This window comes from Fusarium oxysporum, chromosome VII (genome assembly GCF_013085055.1).
Source record: "Fusarium oxysporum Fo47 chromosome VII, complete sequence".
NCBI classification, from domain to species: Eukaryota; Fungi; Ascomycota; class Sordariomycetes; order Hypocreales; family Nectriaceae; genus Fusarium; species Fusarium oxysporum.
The window spans coordinates 3,373,427-3,393,241 of record NC_072846.1 but is presented as its reverse complement, the minus strand read 5'-3'; the positions used below and the strand labels follow the sequence as shown (position 1 = coordinate 3,393,241).

Genomic DNA, 19,815 nt, shown 5'->3' with positions numbered 1-19,815 from the left:
TCCTCCGCTTCCCTAAACACCCCTGCAAGAAGCGGCCTGCTCTTTCCCTTTGGAACACTTATCCAACTTTTAATGCACTCACATGCCTCTACCATTTTGGCAGACATGCTACTTCTATCCCATCTAACCTGCCGTCTTGCGCCTGAGAAGATTCGCTCTGCTTCCGTAGACATGGGGGGGATGCAGAATATGTCAATAGCCATACGGCAGAGGAGGGGGAAATTCTCTCGCTGGGTCGGTTCAAGCCACCACTGTAAGGCCGTTTGTTGTCCAATCCCAACCTGTGACCCCTGCGAAGTATCATCAAAACCAGGCCATTAGAAGCCTTCAAATTACTTACATAAATAAAGCGGTCGAATTCATCCTTCACCTCACTCGCTGTGCTGTACACCTTCTGCCTCCAGCGATCAAACTCATCGAGTTCTTGCTCTTTCTCCTGTTGTTCATCTGGGAGCTGGTAGCTCTTGTAGTCTGTCGACCAGATCTTCCTTACAGCCTTCACGGCATTGCTGACCCAGGCTGGGTTTCTCTTCCACTGCTCACTCAGATAGCTCTTTCGGAGTGCTGGGTGGAGGAGAATACCGGCCACGTACACCGGGGCTTGTTCGGTAAGCTGGTAATACTTCTCAAACTTTAGCCAAGCCACGTGAAAGCGCGCGTAGAAGCGTGGGCCACTGAAAGCCCGGTTTTTAGTCCGCGTGAAGTGATGATGGAGGAAATCCATATGGGAGAGAACTTCATCGAGTGTATTCTCCCGGCCTTGGCGCACCGAGATCTGGTGGAATACTTGTAAGAACGCATGAATATCTCCTAGTTCGTTCCAGTCGTTGTGGTCCAGTGCATCTTTCTCGATTTTGGCATGATTTTCTTGAATCCAATCCATGAACTTTGCCCGATTCTCAATTGCCACGTCAATGAGGCGAAACCATGAATTCCAACGTGTGTCATTGTCCCTCGGCAAGGCCCTGCCAATCTCGGCCTTGAAGTCGTTGTAAATGCTGGTAGAGCTCCTTGAATATATGCACAAGTTGTGGAGTTTCCCCAGAACACTAAACTCCCGCCATTCCTCGGTAGCTTGTGCCTTCGTAATAATGCCCCCCTCTTCTCTTTCGGATAGCCTGCACAGCCGCTCATACGCCTCATCAATCCCCTCTCTCTCATCATCTTGAATCTTCTTTGCTTTACTCCGAAAGAGGAAGGCTTGAACGATGAGGTTCATGATGTGGCCACTGCAGCGTAGTCGCCTGGCAACCGGATCTAAACCATCAATCTCTTTTGCGATATCGTCAAGCATAGTGTCGTTAGCGTCGTGGTTATCCATCGTAAAATAGCCAACCTTTCCTCTGAGATCGTACTCTTCGACAACCTCCAGGAAAGCCTTGGCTTGCAATTTCCCGTTGTGGCTTCCTTTGAACTCGCGCAGTGACAATAACGCTTGAGCGACTCCTCTCGTCTCTGCATCTACAAAATGGACCACGATTGCCTGGTATGCCGCCTTCTGTTCCGATGAGGTCCACATGTCAATGGTGAAGTGGACCATAGATGAGAGAGAATTATGAAGCTTCTTGACGAGCCCTTGTTTGTGTTGAGCGAAAGTCTTTTTGAGAAGCTTCGGCACCGCTCTGCGGCTGCGTAGGAGGACGTCCCGGGCCATATAGTTGCAGGAGAGTATAACAGCATGAAACTCGGGGTACTCGATGAATGTGTGGGCGATATTGCGAACCGCAAGAAGCCTGGCAAGTGCTTCCTCGAATGCAGGAATATTAATAGCGTTTGCCAAATATTTTTCCTCAGTAAGGTCTCGACTGGCTTGACGTTCCTCCTGCCTTCCGAACAAGTCCGTAATGGTGCCATGTTGCTGCTTCTTCAGATCCGACCTTTCCACATGCTCTATCACTCGGATGCCATGAAAGTCCCGCAGGTGCTTGCGGGCTCGACTCAGGTTCGTCGTTATCGAATTAGGCTTTTTCGTGGAGTCGCAGTGCTTGCAGTACCAAATTTCGTGGTATGAGGTATCGCGAGCTTTCTCCCCTCTCTCTTCATAAGGGCCACGCGCCTCGTTCCAAGTGCTTTTGTTCGTACGGCCTTTGGCGCGCTTGCCAGCCCGATCAGAGAGAGAGTGATCCAATGTGTGCTTCGCGGGAACGGGAGAACCAGGAGAAGCAGACCCCAAGAGCTCATCAGAAGGCTCCGATAACAAGGGAGCGGGCGAAGCTGATGACATGTTGTCGGACAATTAATTCCACAGGGATCAGTGATGGCACCAGTCAACTGATAAGAATTAACAAAAGAACAAATGAAATTGAACAGCCATGTGTTCGGGCATAGCTATTTAAGCTCATGTCGTTAGGATTGGAGTCCTTGATGCGACAAGCCGGATGTGAAACCGGAGACACGACTCTAAAGTACGGGCCGCGTTTTATATCCAGTCGCACGAACCTAGTGGTGATATGCGACACATATTTACTATTAGCAAGTTTCTAACTGCGTTGAAGGCATTTGGTTTGCGAAATTTTCTTGGTTAAGTACTAAGATATTTGGGACTCATCGGGCGTATATGAAACATATGAAACCGACTGAAACATATGAAACTGGAGGAGTTACTGTTTCATACGAATCCGGGTCCAGGGACTGTTTCAGTTTCATATGAAACAGTATGAAACAACATGCGTGGCTATCCAGCACTGCCCAAGCGTGCCGCAGAGAACCCCGGTAAACAGTATGCTCAAGCAGTAGGTGAAGAGCAGGACAGCAAAGACTACAGCGATGGGAAGTGAGCTTGAGAGGTATCTGCGGCTAGAGCCGCAAGAGGCTGAGGATCCAATCGAGTGGTGGATGGCTCACCAGGGACAATTTCCGATGGTCAGCCAGTTGGCTCTCGATATACTCGCGATACCGGCAATGGCAACTGATTGTGACAGGTCGTTCAGTCTCGCCAAGTTGACGATGACGACAGAAACATTGGAGAAGTTGTAATACCTGAAGAATTGGGTCAGACATGGTGCGGTAAAGCTGGGGGCGACAGCAAGGGGGGGAAACGAGGTGTAGTGGAAGATTGGACATAGTAACATGGAGAGCATAGAGGGTAAGATTAGAAATATTTGAAATACTTAAATAAATATTTTAAACAACAAATGTAGCGTTGAGGGTTGCCAATAATCTCAAATATGGCTCCGGATTTAATTTGTTCGATTTAAGGGCAGCGCTGGTGTCAGATGTGATATTTTGTGACCCAACTCTTCATCCATTTTTTCCACTTTTGTCGGCTGAAGCGGGCTAGCCATTTGGGGAAATAAATGTCACATGACTGGAAATGCATGTGGACTAACTGTCTCCACACCTCTGGGCGGAGATTGTTCTTCAACATGACGCTGACATGAGCCTGTTGCAAGGCAACCAGAGAGAATTACACACTCTCTCAGTATGCCAGGAAGCCATAACAACACTAGGTACAGCTCAAATTTCCTCCTTTCATTGAGATATCTGCGCCACATTGCCTACAACGCAGGCCATCTTCTTGTACTGACATGCTGTCATAGCGATCTGGCCGACTATCGGGTGCCGCAAAAACTCCAAGATCTTTACTTTTATTATGGCCGCTGGTATGGAAAGAGCGGAAATCTACCCAGGGAGAATTACATATTCCCAATCGACAAAGTTAGTGCAAGTACGCCCATCTCGGCTCCGATGAACCTAACTTCGTTTGCGCAAAGGAAGAGCTGGCTCGCCTAGACATTTTGCACAAGTTCTTCTTAGTAGTTCGCAAGAACCATCTGTTCTCGGCTTCGTTGGATGTGGAGCAGCCGTTGAGGATCCTCGATCTCGGCACAGGCACGGGAATCTGGTCCATAGAACTCTCTGAGTGAGTCGGTCAAGGAGTAGACAACTTGGCGTTCAATCTTACAAACTACTACAGAAAATATCCCCATATGCACGTACAGGGTCTCGACTTCAATATGATACAGCCTAAGATGTAAGTGCAGCCAAAAGATATCAGTTTCGCTGACTCATATCGCCAAGGATTCCACGGACCATGGCACCTCCGAAACCATTCGACCTTGAGGGTTCTTGGGACACGGTTGACCTGGACTGGGACTTCATGCATGTCCGAACACTCTTCGGCAGTATTCAAAACTGGCCAGATCTGTACAAAAAGATGATCATGTTGGTTGCATCCGCCATGAGTCCCTGCTCGCTAACCTTGGCTAACCCCTTAGTAAGACACCTGAAGCCTGGGTGGGGCTGCATGGAGCAAGTCGAAATCGATTGGACCCCTCAGTGTGACGACGATTCTCTTCCGACCGACAGTGCTCTAAGTGAATGGGCCTCAAAACTTCTCGACGCAATGGATCAGTACGGCCGCCCAATGAGAGTAAACCCCGAGAAAACGCGACGGCAGCTTGCACTGGCTGGCTTCGTAGATATCAGTGAAACAGTTATCAGAGCGTGTTACAATCCTTGGCCCGAAGACGCGACTGAGAAAGAAGCAGCGAGATGGTTTAATGTAGGGCTCTCTAGCGGTCTCACAGCTCTATCGTGCGCACCTATGGTAAGAATGCTTGGCATGTCCAAAGAAGAGGTGGAAGGTCTTTGCGATAGAGTTAACAAAGAGATATGTATGCGGAGTTACCATGCATATTGTAGAATGTAAGTCTTGTTATACCTGCGGCTGACGGGGCAGTCACTGACGACCGATAAAGATATATTTGGACGGCAAGGAAACCCGGGACCGCCTCTAGAAGCTCTTCAGTTCTTTCGAGTTGACAGTCACACACACACACACACACACATACACTCAAATCTATTACGCCCAGTAGGCCAACGTCCAAAGGGCTCTGAAGCTAAAGATACATACACCTCGCTAGTTATTGCCTTGCTCTCGCCGAGCCCATACAATTCTCACCTTGTTCCTTCCAGTCTAGTCATCACTCTTCTTGGTCCTCGTGTTAGTAGTAGCAAGTCGACCATTACAAAACGCTTGTACCAGACAGTTTCACTAATGTGGGCTTCCTTACTTGACTTGTTATCATATGTTACTCCTGAACCGAAACCGACAAACCCCAAACGACTCTATGGACAACCTAGTAAATCCTCGGACTCATAGTCAACCTCAGCCATTCCTCGATGTGCAGCCTTGCGGTTGTTACCCGGAAATGGAGGTCGTCGATTGGCCGCAATGCGACAAGGGTCTAATAGTCCTGGCTTCTTGACCATTCCCATTGGCCTATCTCTACTGGGCTAATGCTTCGTGGCAAGGGTCTCCAACAGCATTGTCGTGGTCACCTCAATCGGTGAGAGTGGTATTCTTGAGTGTGATATGGATAATTGATCCGCTTCGCAGGGCTTGGAAGGGTCGTCAAAGCAGTCTAGAAAGGCATCGGTGAATTCAACAGTGTATGCCCAAATGTGTTCCGGATCATGACTGGTTGTAGCTAAGATAGTAACCTAAACAGCACTGTTTTAGTAATAGAAAACAGTTGTGGGGACAGAAACCTACATTTGTAGAGGCTCGTCTCGTGCCCTGCGGCAGATTTGGGCTTGACGGCGGCTCGTGTGCTCCTGAAAATGGGTCAGGAATACCGCTAACAAAGCTACGTCGCCGCCTCTCTTGCCCTAAAGCTACTAGAACCGGCAGTAAGAACGGATCATATTGCCGTTCTCGAGGTTGCATTCGGCGTAACCTTTTCTTCAAAATTGCTCTCACAGGCTTGTTATCAGGCCATTGCTTGAAAAGCTTCCGATACCATTTGGTGTAGACTGTGGCCCGCCGTAGTGATCTAACATTGTCCAGATCTATGTAAGCCAAAACCATGGATGGTTGTGAGTAAACACGGCCCACTTTAAGGATTTCTAGGTGCTTTCCGTAACGAAGTTGAAGTGATTCGAAGATCGAGCTACTCGGCGGCCTTGGACTGATGAGTTTGTAAGCAGTAAGGAAAACCTCAACAGCCCATACCCTCACTGTCGGATCATGGAACTTTGTCTGCAACTGGTTCAAAGCGGTTGCGGCGGTTGGCGGGATTGTTAATTGGTGGTTTTGCGGAGTATTTCTCGGACCATTCGCTTCAGGTCGCTCAAACATTTTATCGGGCGTCCGAGTGTGGTCCACGAATTGGCAATGAAGTACAAGAAGATGCTGCATCGTCCATTGTAAAGGGTGAACATACAGTCGTTCTCTATCTTTACGGACCAGGCCCTCTAATGATATTGTTGAAGGAGAAGATGGAGAATCGCCAGAACCCGCAGCAACAGTATTTCTGAAAGCACCTGGTAGGATGTGTGAGTGTTCCACTTGTTGTCGGCTGGCGGGAGAAGCTTGATGTCGTTTGGATAGAATTAACGGACGGCTGTCGGCTTTTCGCTTTACTGTGAATTTCGGGCGACATTCCAGGGGGCTACCGAAAGGAGATCCGTGACGGCTGGAGCCGGCAGCTGGTGGCATCGTGGGCTCTGCGGAAGGAAGCGGTAAGGAATAGACTGTCATGGTTGCACCAAAAGTCCAGAGTTTCCTAAATTTCCAACCAGGTTACCTAAGACAAAGAAGAAAAGGTTAGGTTAGGTTACATTCCCTACTCGGTTTTAGCCGCTATCTGTAGCAGCCACGTCTGGCTAGTGAGGTTTGGCCGAAATCCGAAGCGCTCCGAATAATTTATCCGCAGCGCCCCACTTCGCCAAGACCGAAGAAAAACTGTTCCATACGAACTCTTGTTCCAATTTCATTTAGGTTCAACGCGAACATCGCCTCTATCTTCCGATGGATGCTGCCAAAGACCTATATTCGACTCAGTTTTTCCCCCGTCATAACATTCAAAGAGCCGTACTAGATGTCAATAAGCTAAGGCATACCAAGCTTAATGATTACACATTTCCAGATCTCGTCTTCATTGCGACCTTTGGGGCTCGCAGCAATATTTCAAAGTACACACCAGTCTTGATTCAGAAAGCTCGACGCAACCCAAAGTTCTCATTTTTTGAAAACTGGCTAAAATACTGCAAGGCCTTGCAGGGCCATGACAGGTATTTGGCCGTATATGGTGAGTTTGGAAGTGATATCCAGCTTCATTAATGGTTGCCGCTAAATACTAGTAGAAGGCGTGATCTACTTCACAGCAGAAGCTTTCCCACAAGACGAGGCTCAATCCTGGCATCAACAACATCAAAACTACTTGTCAAGATTACAACGCATTCCGCAAGCCGCTCTCGAGTCATTCTCTCATCAAGTCGAAGCCCCGGAAGTCGCTCTAGACCCACCACAGCATTTACCGCCAGGAGATTTCCCCATCCCAAGCGAGGAGAGGCCAGCCAAAAGACAGAGGGTCGAAGCGCCTGGCGTTCAGCTGCGCCGTTTCGAACCTCCAAATGACCAATTTTACCCGGTGCAGCTGGCGGCTCGGGCAAATGGCCAATTTCACCCCATGCAGCTGGCGGCTCGAGCAAATCTCACTATGATACTCAGCGATCTCCTCCAAAGGGGTTTGCAAGAAACCGAAGTTTGGAAGAGTGAACGCGAGAAACCTTCAACACAAACAATCTGTCTGTTCTGGCCGAATGTCATGGGCGATTTTGTTTTAGATCTAGTTGTCTCCAAGGAATGTGCGGCAGGTGTAGCAGAGGCGAGACGAGGCTCACGGGATGCGTTGCGGATGGTGATGGGGGATTTTCTTTTCCAAGGCATGATAGATAGCGACTGTTTTGAGAACGGGGTGCTGGCAGATACGGTCAAGGTCCGTAGCTATGAGTGCAGTGATGCGATTGTGAGGATCATTCTTAGCCATTCCCAGGGGTGGAAAGCGAGTCGTGTGTTTCCCTCCGCCGATTAATCTTCCTTATTTATATACACATTTGAATTTGGTTGCTTCTACTGCGAGATAGGTCCCTTTGGGAAGATCAACATTGTCTTGGGTAGAAGCCGTAGCCTTGAATTGTCCATCGATATTTATTCGACCCACACCAGCTTTCCAAGACATCAGACGATCGCGACTTGATGTTCCAAATATTTTCTGGTCTATCATGACAAATTCACCGTTTGTGGTTTCAGAGTTGCCTGCATTCTCGTTTGACTGGGATACCAGTCAGTACACGAATTCCGGCAGCCTTGCCGACACTCACCTCGGTCATCTACGCTTGGTGTTGAAAGCGATTGGATTTATGATAGGGTAGGATAGGCAAATGAATTGAGAAGAAAACCTGGAGGGCAACATTCACCCGATGTAATTAAGAAAAATGGGGACTAGGCCGTGCAACCCCGCATTGATGCCTAACTTTTGGGTTGATGAGTTAATGAGGGAACAAAGTCGCGTCAGGTTATAAGCGGAACCCCACCGTCGATGGGGCAACTGTGCCATTGGAACAAATGTGCCATTGGAACTGCTGTACTAGTGGAACAACTGCGCCAAAAGAGACAGGAGCAACGTTAAAGAACAGTGGGGGTGTGGGGTCACGGTGTCGGCTGAGGCGGGATCCTCCACAAACAAATATAGTTTTTGATTCGGTAGAGGAAACAGTCGTTCAGGTGCGCGCTTCTCTCGGACCCTGGTGGATCATCAGCGCCACGCGATATAGCAAGGATGTGACCCGTTAGGTGTAGCAGTTCGCCGTCCTCAGTGTCTACGCAGAGATTCTACGCGCAGAATCCTCCTTACAGTACGAAAACTTCAATCTTCACTCTTCGACAGAGGCCGAGGTACCAAACGCGCAAAACAACTGGGCTATACTCTCGTCTAAAAACAAAGTCAACATAACAAAATACTAGCAACCTCGTCTTCCAAACGGAAAGGCTGATGCAGAAATCCCTAAGCGAAAATGGAAGGGTGAGAAGGTCGGTGCATGGGACGGAACGGCTGCCGGAACTTGAAGCTCGTAGGACATGGATCATGGAACAATAGTTAGGGCCGTTGTGATTACTGACCAACGGATATCGCTCCGCTCCCCGAAGACTTTGTTCTGTTCAGTGAGAGGCCGACTGACTGGGATAGTCTCCCTCTTAATCCTCGAGACCATGGTCTTGGCCGACATATAAATGCTCTACTGGCCTGCAACAGATGAGGCAGCCTAGACATCTTTCTCATCTACTTGTCAGTGTCTTCTTCATTACGTTGCAAAAATGTCCTGGCCGTCACCTAGTATCCCTGTCTTGGTCACTCTCATTCTTACCTATACTTCATGTCTGATATCTTTGGCACGGCTTATCTACTGGCGACTGAACAAGACATGCAAGCCCAAAGCACCGAGCGCGTTCTCTTGTTACAGGGAACGACACCCTAAGCGGTATTTTTGGCGGATATTCCTATTCGTGTCCACTACATTCGCAACGACGTCGGCCCTTGCAGTTTTAACGCTCCTTCATGGCGAGCCTTACACCACGACACTCGCGGCTTGGATCATATCTACTAATTTGTTTCATGAGGTATGCCAACTGTGATCAAAAGACCAAGACCCATGGCTAACAACCATCCAGGCCATGATATCGACCTTCACTTGGCAACCAAGTATGCGCATCTTCAACCCCTGGCACATTTGGTCTGGTTTTGGTATTGCTTGGGTTTTGCTCCATCTCGGGGTTATATTCCAGCTGCTTGCAATCTCAAGCCATGGCTTCATACTTGCGAAGGTGTCGGCCAGCGGGTACCATCTTTATTTTATCTGGGAATGGATAAGCGTGGTTGCAGAGAAGAACCAGCCTATATCAGAAAGAAAGCCTGGTCTGATGGAGAAGGCGTATCTTATGGCACGAATTGTACTGACATTGGCGGCTTTCGTCTTCTTGCTTCCGTCGTCCACCGACTATGGGCTTTTGGTGAGTTACAAACCACAGCGGCAGTGAGGAGCCATCGCTAACACATAAGGCTACTGCCTCAACTTTTGCTGCTTATGATGTATTTCAGAGCGCGTCACTGGTCCCTATCGAGTTTCATCGAAGTCCCGAGGTAGAACTCAAACTGCAGCCGCAGCGGCAGTTGCCAACTTCACAATGGCGCCTCAACGAAGACGAAGACACCCGCGATTATCCATTTTGTATGCCTAGTCAAGAAACGCTGGATCCTGTGTAATTGGGTGACAAGTTTACAAAACCTCACTCTTTTGCATACGATCGATGTGTTGAGTTGCAGTGAGCATCGACAACTTTCTCCTTTTACCGACCTACGCCTATACTTGTATGGGTTAAGTCGGCAAAGTTTGCCCAAGTAGTTGGCGAATCATGAATAGTCAAGCCCCCTATCCCGTTTTGTCAGCTCATGCCCACTCTAGAGAAGGACGCGTAAGGGATGGCGGATAGCTTATTGTGGGAATGTGATTCGGATGCGTGGCATAAAGTCGGCCGCAAATTGTACTCAGATAGTGACCCTCTACGACCGGTGATGCTCACCATGTCAACTATGCAAGGGATGAGGTGAAAGGCCGGGCGGCAGGAAGCAAATATTCGAGCCCAGATAACGCGAGCATCAACAGGTTTAGTGTCCTGCAATCCAAGTGCTTGTCCCTGCCGCACTACACGCGGGGACAAGACCAGATTGGCCAGGTCTGGGTGCATGGTGCCAATGCACGGAACTGGGCTAGATCAATCCAAGTAGAGTTCTATATACTCCACCACAAGACATTATTGTTACGTGCTCAAGGCAAGTTAAATCGGCTTCCACATCTTGGCGTCCATCTCACCAACAATAACATCCCAGACACACCGCAGCATCGTCTAAAACTTGTCTTTAGGCAGCCCGCACACCACATACTGCATGAAGCTCCGTTGTTCAGCATCAACAAACTTGTGACCACCTGGCAAACGGTATCTTCAAGCATGTGGCGGTCAAATTCGGCCTTACCTGTCGACGATCTTGTAGATAGCCTTAGCTAAGACGTTTACGGGCTTGGAGGCTAGGAGAGAGCGGTATCCTAAATCGAAGATGATACCGGAGTCTATGTCGGTTGAGAAGCAGGTGGGTAGGCTGCGCCACGCGCGACGTTCCACATGCTTGCAGAGCGCTGGTGTTTCTTGGCGCAAGTCCAAATACAGGCAAAGATGTCAAATGAAGCTCTGACCGGGGACAGATGAAATTTGCCAAGGATAGAAAAGGAACGAAGGGTGAGCGACGGTAACAGGCAGGGAAACAACATATAGACACTGGTCAATATTCTTTCTATCGTGCTGCGTATCCGTGCACCCAAGCACAGGCATTCGAGATCCAGGCACGGGCGGCGCTCCTTAGGCATCGCTTGTAACTGGCACGAATATTAGGAACAATTCTTGGTGTCACTAGTCGCAAATACCAGTAGTCCAAGGTTGAAGAGGATGGACTGCAATTTGTGTCCACGATCCTCAGCTTTTCTTAAACGAACGAAGTGGAACGTGGAGCCCCTAATCATCCTAACGCCATACTATAAGAGCTTCCTCAGGATCAAGAGGAACGGTACTACGTAGGAGATCGTCATTGACGAGGTGATACAGCAGTTGCGTTGAATGCTGGCTGGGCGACGACTTGTAGCAAAACCCACCTCGCAGTATGTCCGGAGATGCGCTTCTTATCAAGTGCTCATCGGCATACCCGGAACGCGATGAGGAAGACGAGACGTTACATGTGGTGTCTTGGAGGGACTTCAACTACATGGATGCCGACATTTGGAACAACTTTCAACAGGGGACGGGCATAACGAGGTCCACGAACAACCGTCGCAACGGCCAATACCGCGGGAGAATATCGCATTTGAGGCATTCCCGAAAGGATGTAGTAGCACCGCCACCAGTAAGAGTGCTCATCTAGCCAACTGGCGCCCAATAAACTCCTACTAAGCAATCCTAATCCTGCTGCGGCATCCGGGAATCCTCCTTCCATTCGCTTCAGGATTCAGGCTAACTGTCTGAAAGTCCTAGATTTAGAGTTCAAAGGGCTAGATGGAATCATCTAGAGGTTTAACACGGAGAAGGAGTCTAATCTCAATAATATATAATCAAGTTTAATAAACCGATACTTTCACCAAGCGCTACTGCGCAATATAAACAACAAATCCACGTCCCCAGCGAAGGCTAACACCCATGCACTGCCAACCAGGGCTCATCAACATGTCATACTCTAGGCTATAGAAAGCTTTGTCTACAAGGCAGCTCTCGATGGGCTCTGCTTGCCGCTTTTGAGTGCTTCATCGAGGCACACCTAACCTTTGCACAAGACAGGCTCCATCCAAGAGACAGATCGATCGACAATCTCACGATCAGTGAGGACAACGTTAACCTCTTCTAATCCTTTGTTAGATGACGTGGTCCTGGATATTGTAAATTTACCAAAGACTGCGTCATGAGCATATGTGTAAATAGGGAAAAGAGCTTACAAATCAGAAGGTTTACAAATCACAGCGGTGACTATTTCCATACGATAAGCCGTAGGAGGGCAAGCAAGGCCAGAGCGGTATTCTAGAGGGTGATGGACCTACGAGATGCGTGGACGGGCCCGAAAGATTACGAGAGTAACATAATACAGACACTGCATGCTATTCATGCGTGCAGTAGAAAGATGCTCAGTCGGACTCGATGCTAGGTTCGATTGCTTGCTGCCGATTTACCTCTACGTAGTTGATGGTCGTGGCTGACTGCGTCGCGATCCGGGATCAAAGTTATTCACACAACCATAGCATTCCGCAGCTACTGCATTGCTCGCATACCCTTCCTCAAACTTCTGGTTACCTTCCATAAACTGAGCAACTAATGATACATTAGCATGTAGACCCGAAGTCAAAGGGCGGGCTGCGTACATTGGCCAGTAGGCATGAATGTTTGGATCATTCAACTCCTTTCTCACATCAACTAAAAGAACATTGACTTCCTCCATAGTCCAATCAAGGCCCCTCGTTAATGGTGAGAGAGTGATTGATTCAAGAACAAGGTTCGTGTTCTCATTGTTCCATGCTCCGAGCTCCTTGTATTTTTTGTCCTTGGGCCAGCGGTTTGACGGCCACTTGAAACGAGTTTCGACGATACTGGTGAATCCAACTTTGTCCATAATCCCCTTCAAATCTTTGGTTGGTATGTACGGGCGACCCAATTTGACCGCTGCTTCACGTAGAAGCTTACACCATTTCGATAGTGCATGTGCTTCGGTAAGAGTACCGTCGTCAGACTCCATGAAAGCATCAATATCTTGGAGTTCGACGTAGCCGCCTGGAGCAAGATTACTAGCCAAGTTAGGGCTAACCTATAGGCAATCCTGGGCCCCAAGTGAAACTTACTCAAAGATTTTGCGTAGATAGTCCTCCCAGTTCTGAATGCTCATGTTCATCATTCTGCTGTGAATGTAAGTAAACGGCGCAGAATAATTCCACTCCTCGTCAATATCGTCGATCTGAAACTCCACATTGGCAGGGACACTAGTCAACTGTTAGTCACTATTTGGCTCCCAAAGAGTAGCTCAGACAGTACAAGTTAGGCTGAATGGGAGAAAGGTCGATCCCGCGAACCTATATATGATGTCAGCTATGAGCATCTTCAGCTCTGGGATGCTTCCCTTACCTCGGCCTCAGGATGATCATCCGCAAAGTCAATTGCCCAAATACCTGTACCAGTGCCCACGTCGAGAACTCGTTCGACATTGGAACCGGGTAGGTTTGGTGGGGCGAGACCAAGTTTGTTGTCGAAGGTTCGGAGAAACAAATGGTGCTGCAGGTCTAAACAATTTTAGCATCAAAATTAAACGGTGGGTGAGCTGCGTAAGTTTACCTAGCCTTTCATTCTCTCGCTCGTCGTTGGGAAGGTTGTACTCTAGAGTTGGTATGTATTAGTAGGAAATATCTGTAGGATAAGGAAGGTTAACCCACTTCCATCCTTGAATCGATGATACGTTCTCCCGTTTTCGTGTCGGTAGTCAAGAATGGAGCTTCTCAGGCTTGCGGTTGAGGATGCCGTTTCCTATGCCCAGGGTTCATGTCAGTGATCTGACCTCTTTTTAAAAGGAAACGATCAAGGGGCTACCCATACACTGTATGGGCACTTTCGTTCGTTCGTTCATTCGTTCGTTCCGTTTAAAACGTTTATGCATGTTAAATCGTTTAACCGTTTATGGGCATCCTAAAACCGTTTGAACGGTTAAACGATTTTTCAGCCCTGGCACTCGAAAAATCTTTCAAAATGTCAAGCTCCGGAGACCTTCGCTTAGTTCAAGGGCAAGGATCACGGCATTGTGAATAGCTTCACGGTCAGCGTGAACGCTACACCATACCTAGCGTCAGGTAACAGCCTGCTGCCTATGAGATCGGCAGACTGAACACAGGTATAAGAGACCGACTCTCGTCGCTCTTTAGATAGAAGAGATGGTCCTCAATCTGCACTGATCTTTTGTTCAATGTCTGCATACGTGTATCGGTGCTAGGCCGACACAAAACCCATTGATATTGGGTCTCAATCCATGATACCAAGTTCAAAATCTCGCCTTTTACCTATCAATATGTCATCTGACACATCGTCTATTATTGGTGCTACAGAAAACACCCCAGATGTCAATGGATTGCCGTCAAACTTCCTCTCAATTATGGACATCACGAAGGACCGTTCAAATACACGCGGACGCAAGACTGGAGGTAAAACCATCTATACTTGCACTGTGTGTGGAGATAAACGATACGACCATAAGGCAAATGCTGCCAATCACGTCAGAAACAACCACCCCGTCGCATCCAGATCCACCAGGTCTGTATCGGGCACCCAGCGCTCAATCTCCGCACATTTTCGCCCTGTAGCAAGCGAGGACGCACTTCGAAATGCCTTCAACCCGCAAGCATATCAGGAAGCATTAATCAGCATACTCACGCGTCGGAGAGTGCCCTTTTCGGCTATTGAATGGGACGAGTTTAAACAACTCGCTCTCGCTTGTAACCCATATATCAAAGACTCCCTCATTACCTCACGGCGTACGATGGTCCGATATATTGCAGCAAACTATGATTTTTACAGCAGCGAGATCAAGGACAGTCTCACCACCGCGTCAAGTCCGATTCATATCTCAACAGACCTCTGGACATCACCGCATAGGCATTCTCTACTTGCTGTGTGTGCACAATGGGTAGATAAAGACTACAAGCTTCGTAAGGCACTACTATCTCTACCAGAATGTGCAGAGAGTCATTCTGGAGAAGCTCAAGCGCAAGCTGTTATTGATACTTTAGAGAAGTACGGGATACAGTCAAAACTTGGTTGGCACACGGGTGACAACGCGACTTCAAACGACACATGTCTTGAGTCTATACAGCGCAAGCTAATGAGTAGACATAAGGTTAGTTAACTACGCAGTTTAGGCTATAGGCTGACATTGGGTAGATTAAATTCAACGCAAAAGGACGTCGTATACGCTGTATCGCGCATATCATTAATCTATCCCTTCAAGCCTTCCTTCTCGCATCTTCTAAAGAGGCTCTAGTCGCAGCACTCGAGTCATCATCCGGTGTCACTGGAGAGGAGCTTCTCTCCCAGTTTTCCGAGGTCCTAGCCTCTCATCGAAAGAAGGCTGCCGCCGAACGAAATACAGCAAAGAGAAAGCACGGAGAGCCGGCCAGAAAGCACAAGCGCAAGGGCAGCACGGCTAGCAATACGCCCGTAATATCGGCTGACGACTTTAGCGGTGCTGAGAATGTCCCTGCATTACGCAAGCTTCATGGCTTAGCTGTGTGGCTAAGTTCATCAAGCCTCCACCAGAATGTGTGGGATAAGGCAGTGGGACTGCGTTTAGGGATGGATAATCGTACCCGCTGGTCGTCCTGGTATCAGGTCATTGATCGTGCGATTAGAAAGAAGGACAAAATCCAGTCCTTCATGTCTGATCACGAAGAGGCCATCGGAGACAATCGGCTATTAGTTGGAGATTGGGAGTTGCTAGGCAAAGTACATACGTTTCTTCAGCCATTTGCTTCAGCAACATTGTATGCAGAGGGAGATGACTCGTCTATCTCACAATCGTTGATGCTGATGGATATGTTGTTACTCCATTACGAAGAACAACAGGTACCATTCAATCTATCCACATCAAGTCGATTACTAACATTGTATCAGAAGATATATCAGTCGGATGAACACTCCGACGAACGGATGGTCCGAGCCATCGATATGGGATGGTTTATCCTCTCTAAATACTACCGCCTAACTGACGAGGTTCCCGTATACGCTGCCGCTCTCCTCCTTGATCCCCGTAAACGCATCGCGTATATCAAGCAGAACTGGCCAAAGGAATGGCATGAAGATACCATTGCCTCGGCCACAGCATTCTGGCAAAAGGAATTTAATTACGAGCAACCCAGCGACCATCCTTCCAGCCCCACGTCGATGCCACCACCGCTGGCAAAGAAGCCAAATCAACTCGCGATACTATCAAAGAAGCTGGAGGTTAGGACTATTAACGCGAGTGTTAGGGATGATTTCACTAGCTTCATCAACGTTGATGCAACAGATATCCCTCCGGATTGTACGCCTCTGGAGTGGTGGTGTCAACCACAGCAGAGAAAGCAGTATCCGAAACTTAGCCGCATGGCTATTTGCATTCTTTCTATCCCAGCAGAGTCATCGGAGCCGGAGAGGACGTTTTCTGGGGCAAGAAGAACATGTTCATGGGATAGATTACGAATCACATGCAAAACTATCGAGATGATTGAATGTACGGGCAATTGGTTGCGTCAAGGACTCATACAGCCTCTGCATGAGAACGGGATGGGTTTAATCGGAATCCCACGGCCGGAGGGTGACTCTCAGGACGTTGACGATGATAGTGGGCATTATTTCGACTGGTATTAGAGCAGGTGCGGTGGATATTTCTCACCGTCGTAAATCGTTCATTCGTTCGTTTAAATCGTTTATTCGTTCGTTTAACCGTTTGCAATATTTTTGAACCGTTCAAACGTTTGAGGAAATATTCGACCGTTTAAACGGTTTGCCCATGTATGCCCATACATCTCCAAGAGAAGAGTCTTGATCGCCAGTATCCTAGACTCAAGGTTAGCTCATGCTTGTATTGTTTGTAGTTAGGATTGAACATTATCATCGGGAGCTACGATAACATCTCCGTTGGTTGCTGCCATTGTGTTGAATCTGAATGGTCTTTATACGCGTGTGTTGGTTCGTTTGTCAACGAGCCGGGTTGTAGGCTGAACAGAGCATTGCAGTCAGCATTCCCCTCACAAAAAGGCGGCGAGTCGGCCAGCTTTTAATACCTTAACCCCCTTGTTGCCAAGCTTGAGCGGGGACCAATTACGTCTAAGCTAGATTACGTTGTTCTCTCTCATCCCAGCAGATGCCTCGCCGGAGTGTTGGGCGGAGTGTTGGACCAACAAATATACAAGGATTATATGTTCTCCATCCAATCCCACATGCTTGCAGATGCAGAGGTCGGTATCTGCCAAGGAAAAGCCTATACTCCGAGTGAAAGCCGGCTAATAATCCATTGAAAATTGAGGCGTGTTCGGTCAGCATAGAATATCAAAAAGAAAAGAAAAAGAAACTGTGGTGTTGGCCAGGCGACAAGGAGAATCGACAGTCGCGTTGCGATAAGGGGAAATTGATGGCCGCGTTACATCCCATCTACGAGGAATCGGGGCCGCGGCCAAGGAAACATGAGGTCTGAACGGCCCTGCCAGAGTCATATCGGAACAATAAGGCATCTTGAACCTGCAGGAGGTGGTTGCAGACTTTGCGGCCCGCTTACAAACCAACTACGGGGATTCAACGGGGCGGTTTAACGCAATACGGCACATACGGCACATGACTATCTTTTATTTAATGACGGAAGCATACATGGCGTTAACATCTTGTTGGATATGTAACAATTTTGATAGCCGTTAAAGGGCAAAGGATCGACCAGGCGAATGGTGTGGATGACGAGGGCCACAGTCCTTGCCGTGCAGTGCCCAAATTTGTTTGCCAAAGTTCAAGGTCTGGGTGAGCAAGGTACACCCCTTAGACTTTGGCGGTGGTCAGGATTTGCCAGAAGAATTTCAAGATGCATTATTCTCAAGATCAATTCAAACCAATTCCTATCCTCGCTTCTATAACGACTTTTAGATACCTTCGATTCCTTTCCTTCCACCAACCCGATTTCCTAAGCTCAGTAACATGAATTGGAAACATAGGCCGAAAATCGACGATGGTCATTGCCATCTTCGTCCAATTGCCTACTGACGCAGAATATATCTGCCACTACCACGAACATCGCTATTAAGCAGACCACTGACCAATATTTTCATCATCACTGTCATCGCTTACATCTGCCAACCAACTTTTGCAATGATACTCCTCAGAGAAATCTGCCTGGTATGTGATGCAAGGTGAAGACAAGTTAGAAGATAAACCATCCGGCTGAAGAGTTCTCTCAAACTTCCAATAAATGGTTGCCATGACTCTCGCAGGGTCTGCTTGAAGAGCTGCCAGGGAAGCCGTAAATCGCAATCGAGCAAGACACTTAGTGAGGAAAATCGCAACAGCATCGTCATAGCCTTCACTCGGCCAGTGCGCAAAGTCTGATAGTGCGGCCTCTTGAGAACGCTGCAGTTGGCATAGCATTGCCCGCGTCGTCATACCCTCAGGGGTCTGCCGATCCGAAAACTCTGCTTCAAGAACAGCATAATCTCGTAGTTGAAGATGCGCTTGGAGGTCACGAAGGCGTAGTTCGAGCCATTGAGCGTTACTCTCGTATCGTTTGCGCTGTTTACTGGTCGACAATTCGGTAAAGGCAAGGAGATACCATGTGTAGACTTCGACGCCATATTGATTGAGGCATTGCACATCCCAGTGGGCAAACGGGTTTGAGGGCCTCGAGTGATTGAAAAGTCCACAGGCAAGCAATGCATTTTGGTTGAGTCGAATCAGCAAGTGATTCAGAGGAGGACTGTTGCTCGGAGACACATTGTCTTTGAGCGAGGGAGTGGCAGATGCGTGTATAATTTCGTCGTCCTCTCGAAGGCCGTAGTTCGCGCGTGAAAGGGCAATGCTATTGCCCCCAAGAGTGACTGGCTGACAGGGAGAAGGAGCTCGAGAGGAAGAGCTTGACTGTGGTGGCTCATCTTCCAATTGTTCTCTCATCCGGGTCGTAGGGATAGGATCCATGAGTGAACATGACTGTATTTCGTCCCAGCTTGGGGGAGTTGTGGCGCCCTGGATTGGGCTGTTTGGCGGGGCTGTTAGACCCCCCTTGTTGCTTGTGGTCTCAGCCATTGCAGAAAGAGGGAGCAAAAGCTTCGTTGCAGACAGTAACTTGAAAGAGGTTTCCAAGCTGCATTTTAAAGACGATGTCTTTAGTACTTGTAGACAACGTTGCATCACTGCTGGCAAGCCTGGAGCCCGTTCCTCAGGGGCTAAATTACTTGCTCGGCTGTCTGTTCCCTGCAAATGATCTGCCTGCTCTGCCGTCTCGGCCCCGCTAAGGCGCATTCGCTTGTATGCTAATGGACGGGTCAACATTCCGGTAGCCATAAGCAAAACAGTTGTTTAAGCCAGCCACAGCTGAATTAACGTGCTTAACTTAGTTAGCAACCACCGTTTTGTCCCAACGGGCCATTGTCCCAATCTTCCCCTCGAGCTGATACAGTGCCTGCATCAGACTGGATGTTTCTGCAATCAAGCCCACACTGGCCAAGTTGTGTGGTTCCTCAACCGACGCAAGTTGTTGAACAAACTGATTGGGTTGTGGTGTGTCGTACGTAGTGTGCTTAAAAGATTGAAGGTCAGGCCATTAATAGTGAGCAGCAGTAGTGAGTTGATTGATTGTTTTTTTCTTTCTTTTTTTTTTCTTGTTTTTTTTCGTGCGGGGTATTCCATTCCGCATAACGTGTTTGATAAGCATGCGCCGCAGACAAGTATGC

The 19,815-nt window shown here is 48.3% G+C and overlaps 6 protein-coding genes across 6 annotated transcripts; 3 read left to right on the top strand and 3 right to left on the bottom strand.

Annotated features, from left to right (window-relative positions):
- The first annotated feature begins 3,373 nt into the window (after positions 1 to 3,373).
- Positions 3,374 to 4,926, top strand: FOBCDRAFT_228207 (S-adenosyl-L-methionine-dependent methyltransferase). Its single transcript, XM_059609767.1, has 7 exons — positions 3,374 to 3,449; positions 3,540 to 3,657; positions 3,714 to 3,862; positions 3,917 to 3,973; positions 4,021 to 4,164; positions 4,222 to 4,647; positions 4,701 to 4,926. The coding sequence occupies exons 1-7, from the start codon at positions 3,424 to 3,426 to the stop codon at positions 4,762 to 4,764; spliced, it is 984 nt and encodes a 327-aa protein (XP_059465472.1). The 5' UTR covers positions 3,374 to 3,423; the 3' UTR covers positions 4,765 to 4,926.
- A 245-nt stretch (positions 4,927 to 5,171) lies between these two features.
- Positions 5,172 to 6,526, bottom strand: FOBCDRAFT_296275 (uncharacterized protein). Its single transcript, XM_031195638.3, has 2 exons — positions 5,498 to 6,526; positions 5,172 to 5,445 (listed from the first exon to the last, which is right to left on the bottom strand). Exons 1-2 carry the CDS (start codon positions 6,482 to 6,484, stop codon positions 5,239 to 5,241), a joined length of 1,194 nt encoding a protein of 397 aa, XP_031028419.2. The 5' UTR covers positions 6,485 to 6,526; the 3' UTR covers positions 5,172 to 5,238.
- Positions 6,527 to 6,722: 196 nt separating this feature from the next.
- FOBCDRAFT_228194 (uncharacterized protein) lies at positions 6,723 to 8,187 on the top strand. Its single transcript, XM_031195639.3, has 3 exons — positions 6,723 to 7,034; positions 7,090 to 8,060; positions 8,110 to 8,187. Exons 1-2 carry the CDS (start codon positions 6,755 to 6,757, stop codon positions 7,818 to 7,820), a joined length of 1,011 nt encoding a protein of 336 aa, XP_031028420.2. The 5' UTR covers positions 6,723 to 6,754; the 3' UTR covers positions 7,821 to 8,060; positions 8,110 to 8,187.
- A 916-nt stretch (positions 8,188 to 9,103) lies between these two features.
- On the top strand, positions 9,104 to 10,084 carry FOBCDRAFT_262772 (uncharacterized protein; the record flags this gene model as incomplete). The annotated part of the gene is made up of 3 exons (XM_054706128.2): positions 9,104 to 9,406; positions 9,458 to 9,796; positions 9,846 to 10,084. The coding sequence occupies 3 exons, from the start codon at positions 9,104 to 9,106 to the stop codon at positions 10,047 to 10,049; spliced, it is 846 nt and encodes a 281-aa protein (XP_054562103.1). The 3' UTR covers positions 10,050 to 10,084.
- A 2,059-nt stretch (positions 10,085 to 12,143) lies between these two features.
- Positions 12,144 to 14,018, bottom strand: FOBCDRAFT_242095 (S-adenosyl-L-methionine-dependent methyltransferase; the record flags this gene model as incomplete). The annotated part of the gene is made up of 7 exons (XM_059610448.1): positions 12,144 to 12,252; positions 12,671 to 12,688; positions 12,739 to 13,158; positions 13,213 to 13,350; positions 13,403 to 13,440; positions 13,493 to 13,647; positions 13,958 to 14,018. 7 exons carry the CDS (start codon positions 14,016 to 14,018, stop codon positions 12,144 to 12,146), a joined length of 939 nt encoding a protein of 312 aa, XP_059465471.1.
- A 3,931-nt stretch (positions 14,019 to 17,949) lies between these two features.
- FOBCDRAFT_228191 (uncharacterized protein) lies at positions 17,950 to 19,307 on the bottom strand. Its single transcript, XM_054706125.2, has one exon. It carries the CDS (start codon positions 19,271 to 19,273, stop codon positions 18,173 to 18,175), a length of 1,101 nt encoding a protein of 366 aa, XP_054562100.2. The 5' UTR covers positions 19,274 to 19,307; the 3' UTR covers positions 17,950 to 18,172.
- Positions 19,308 to 19,815: the final 508 nt, after the last annotated feature.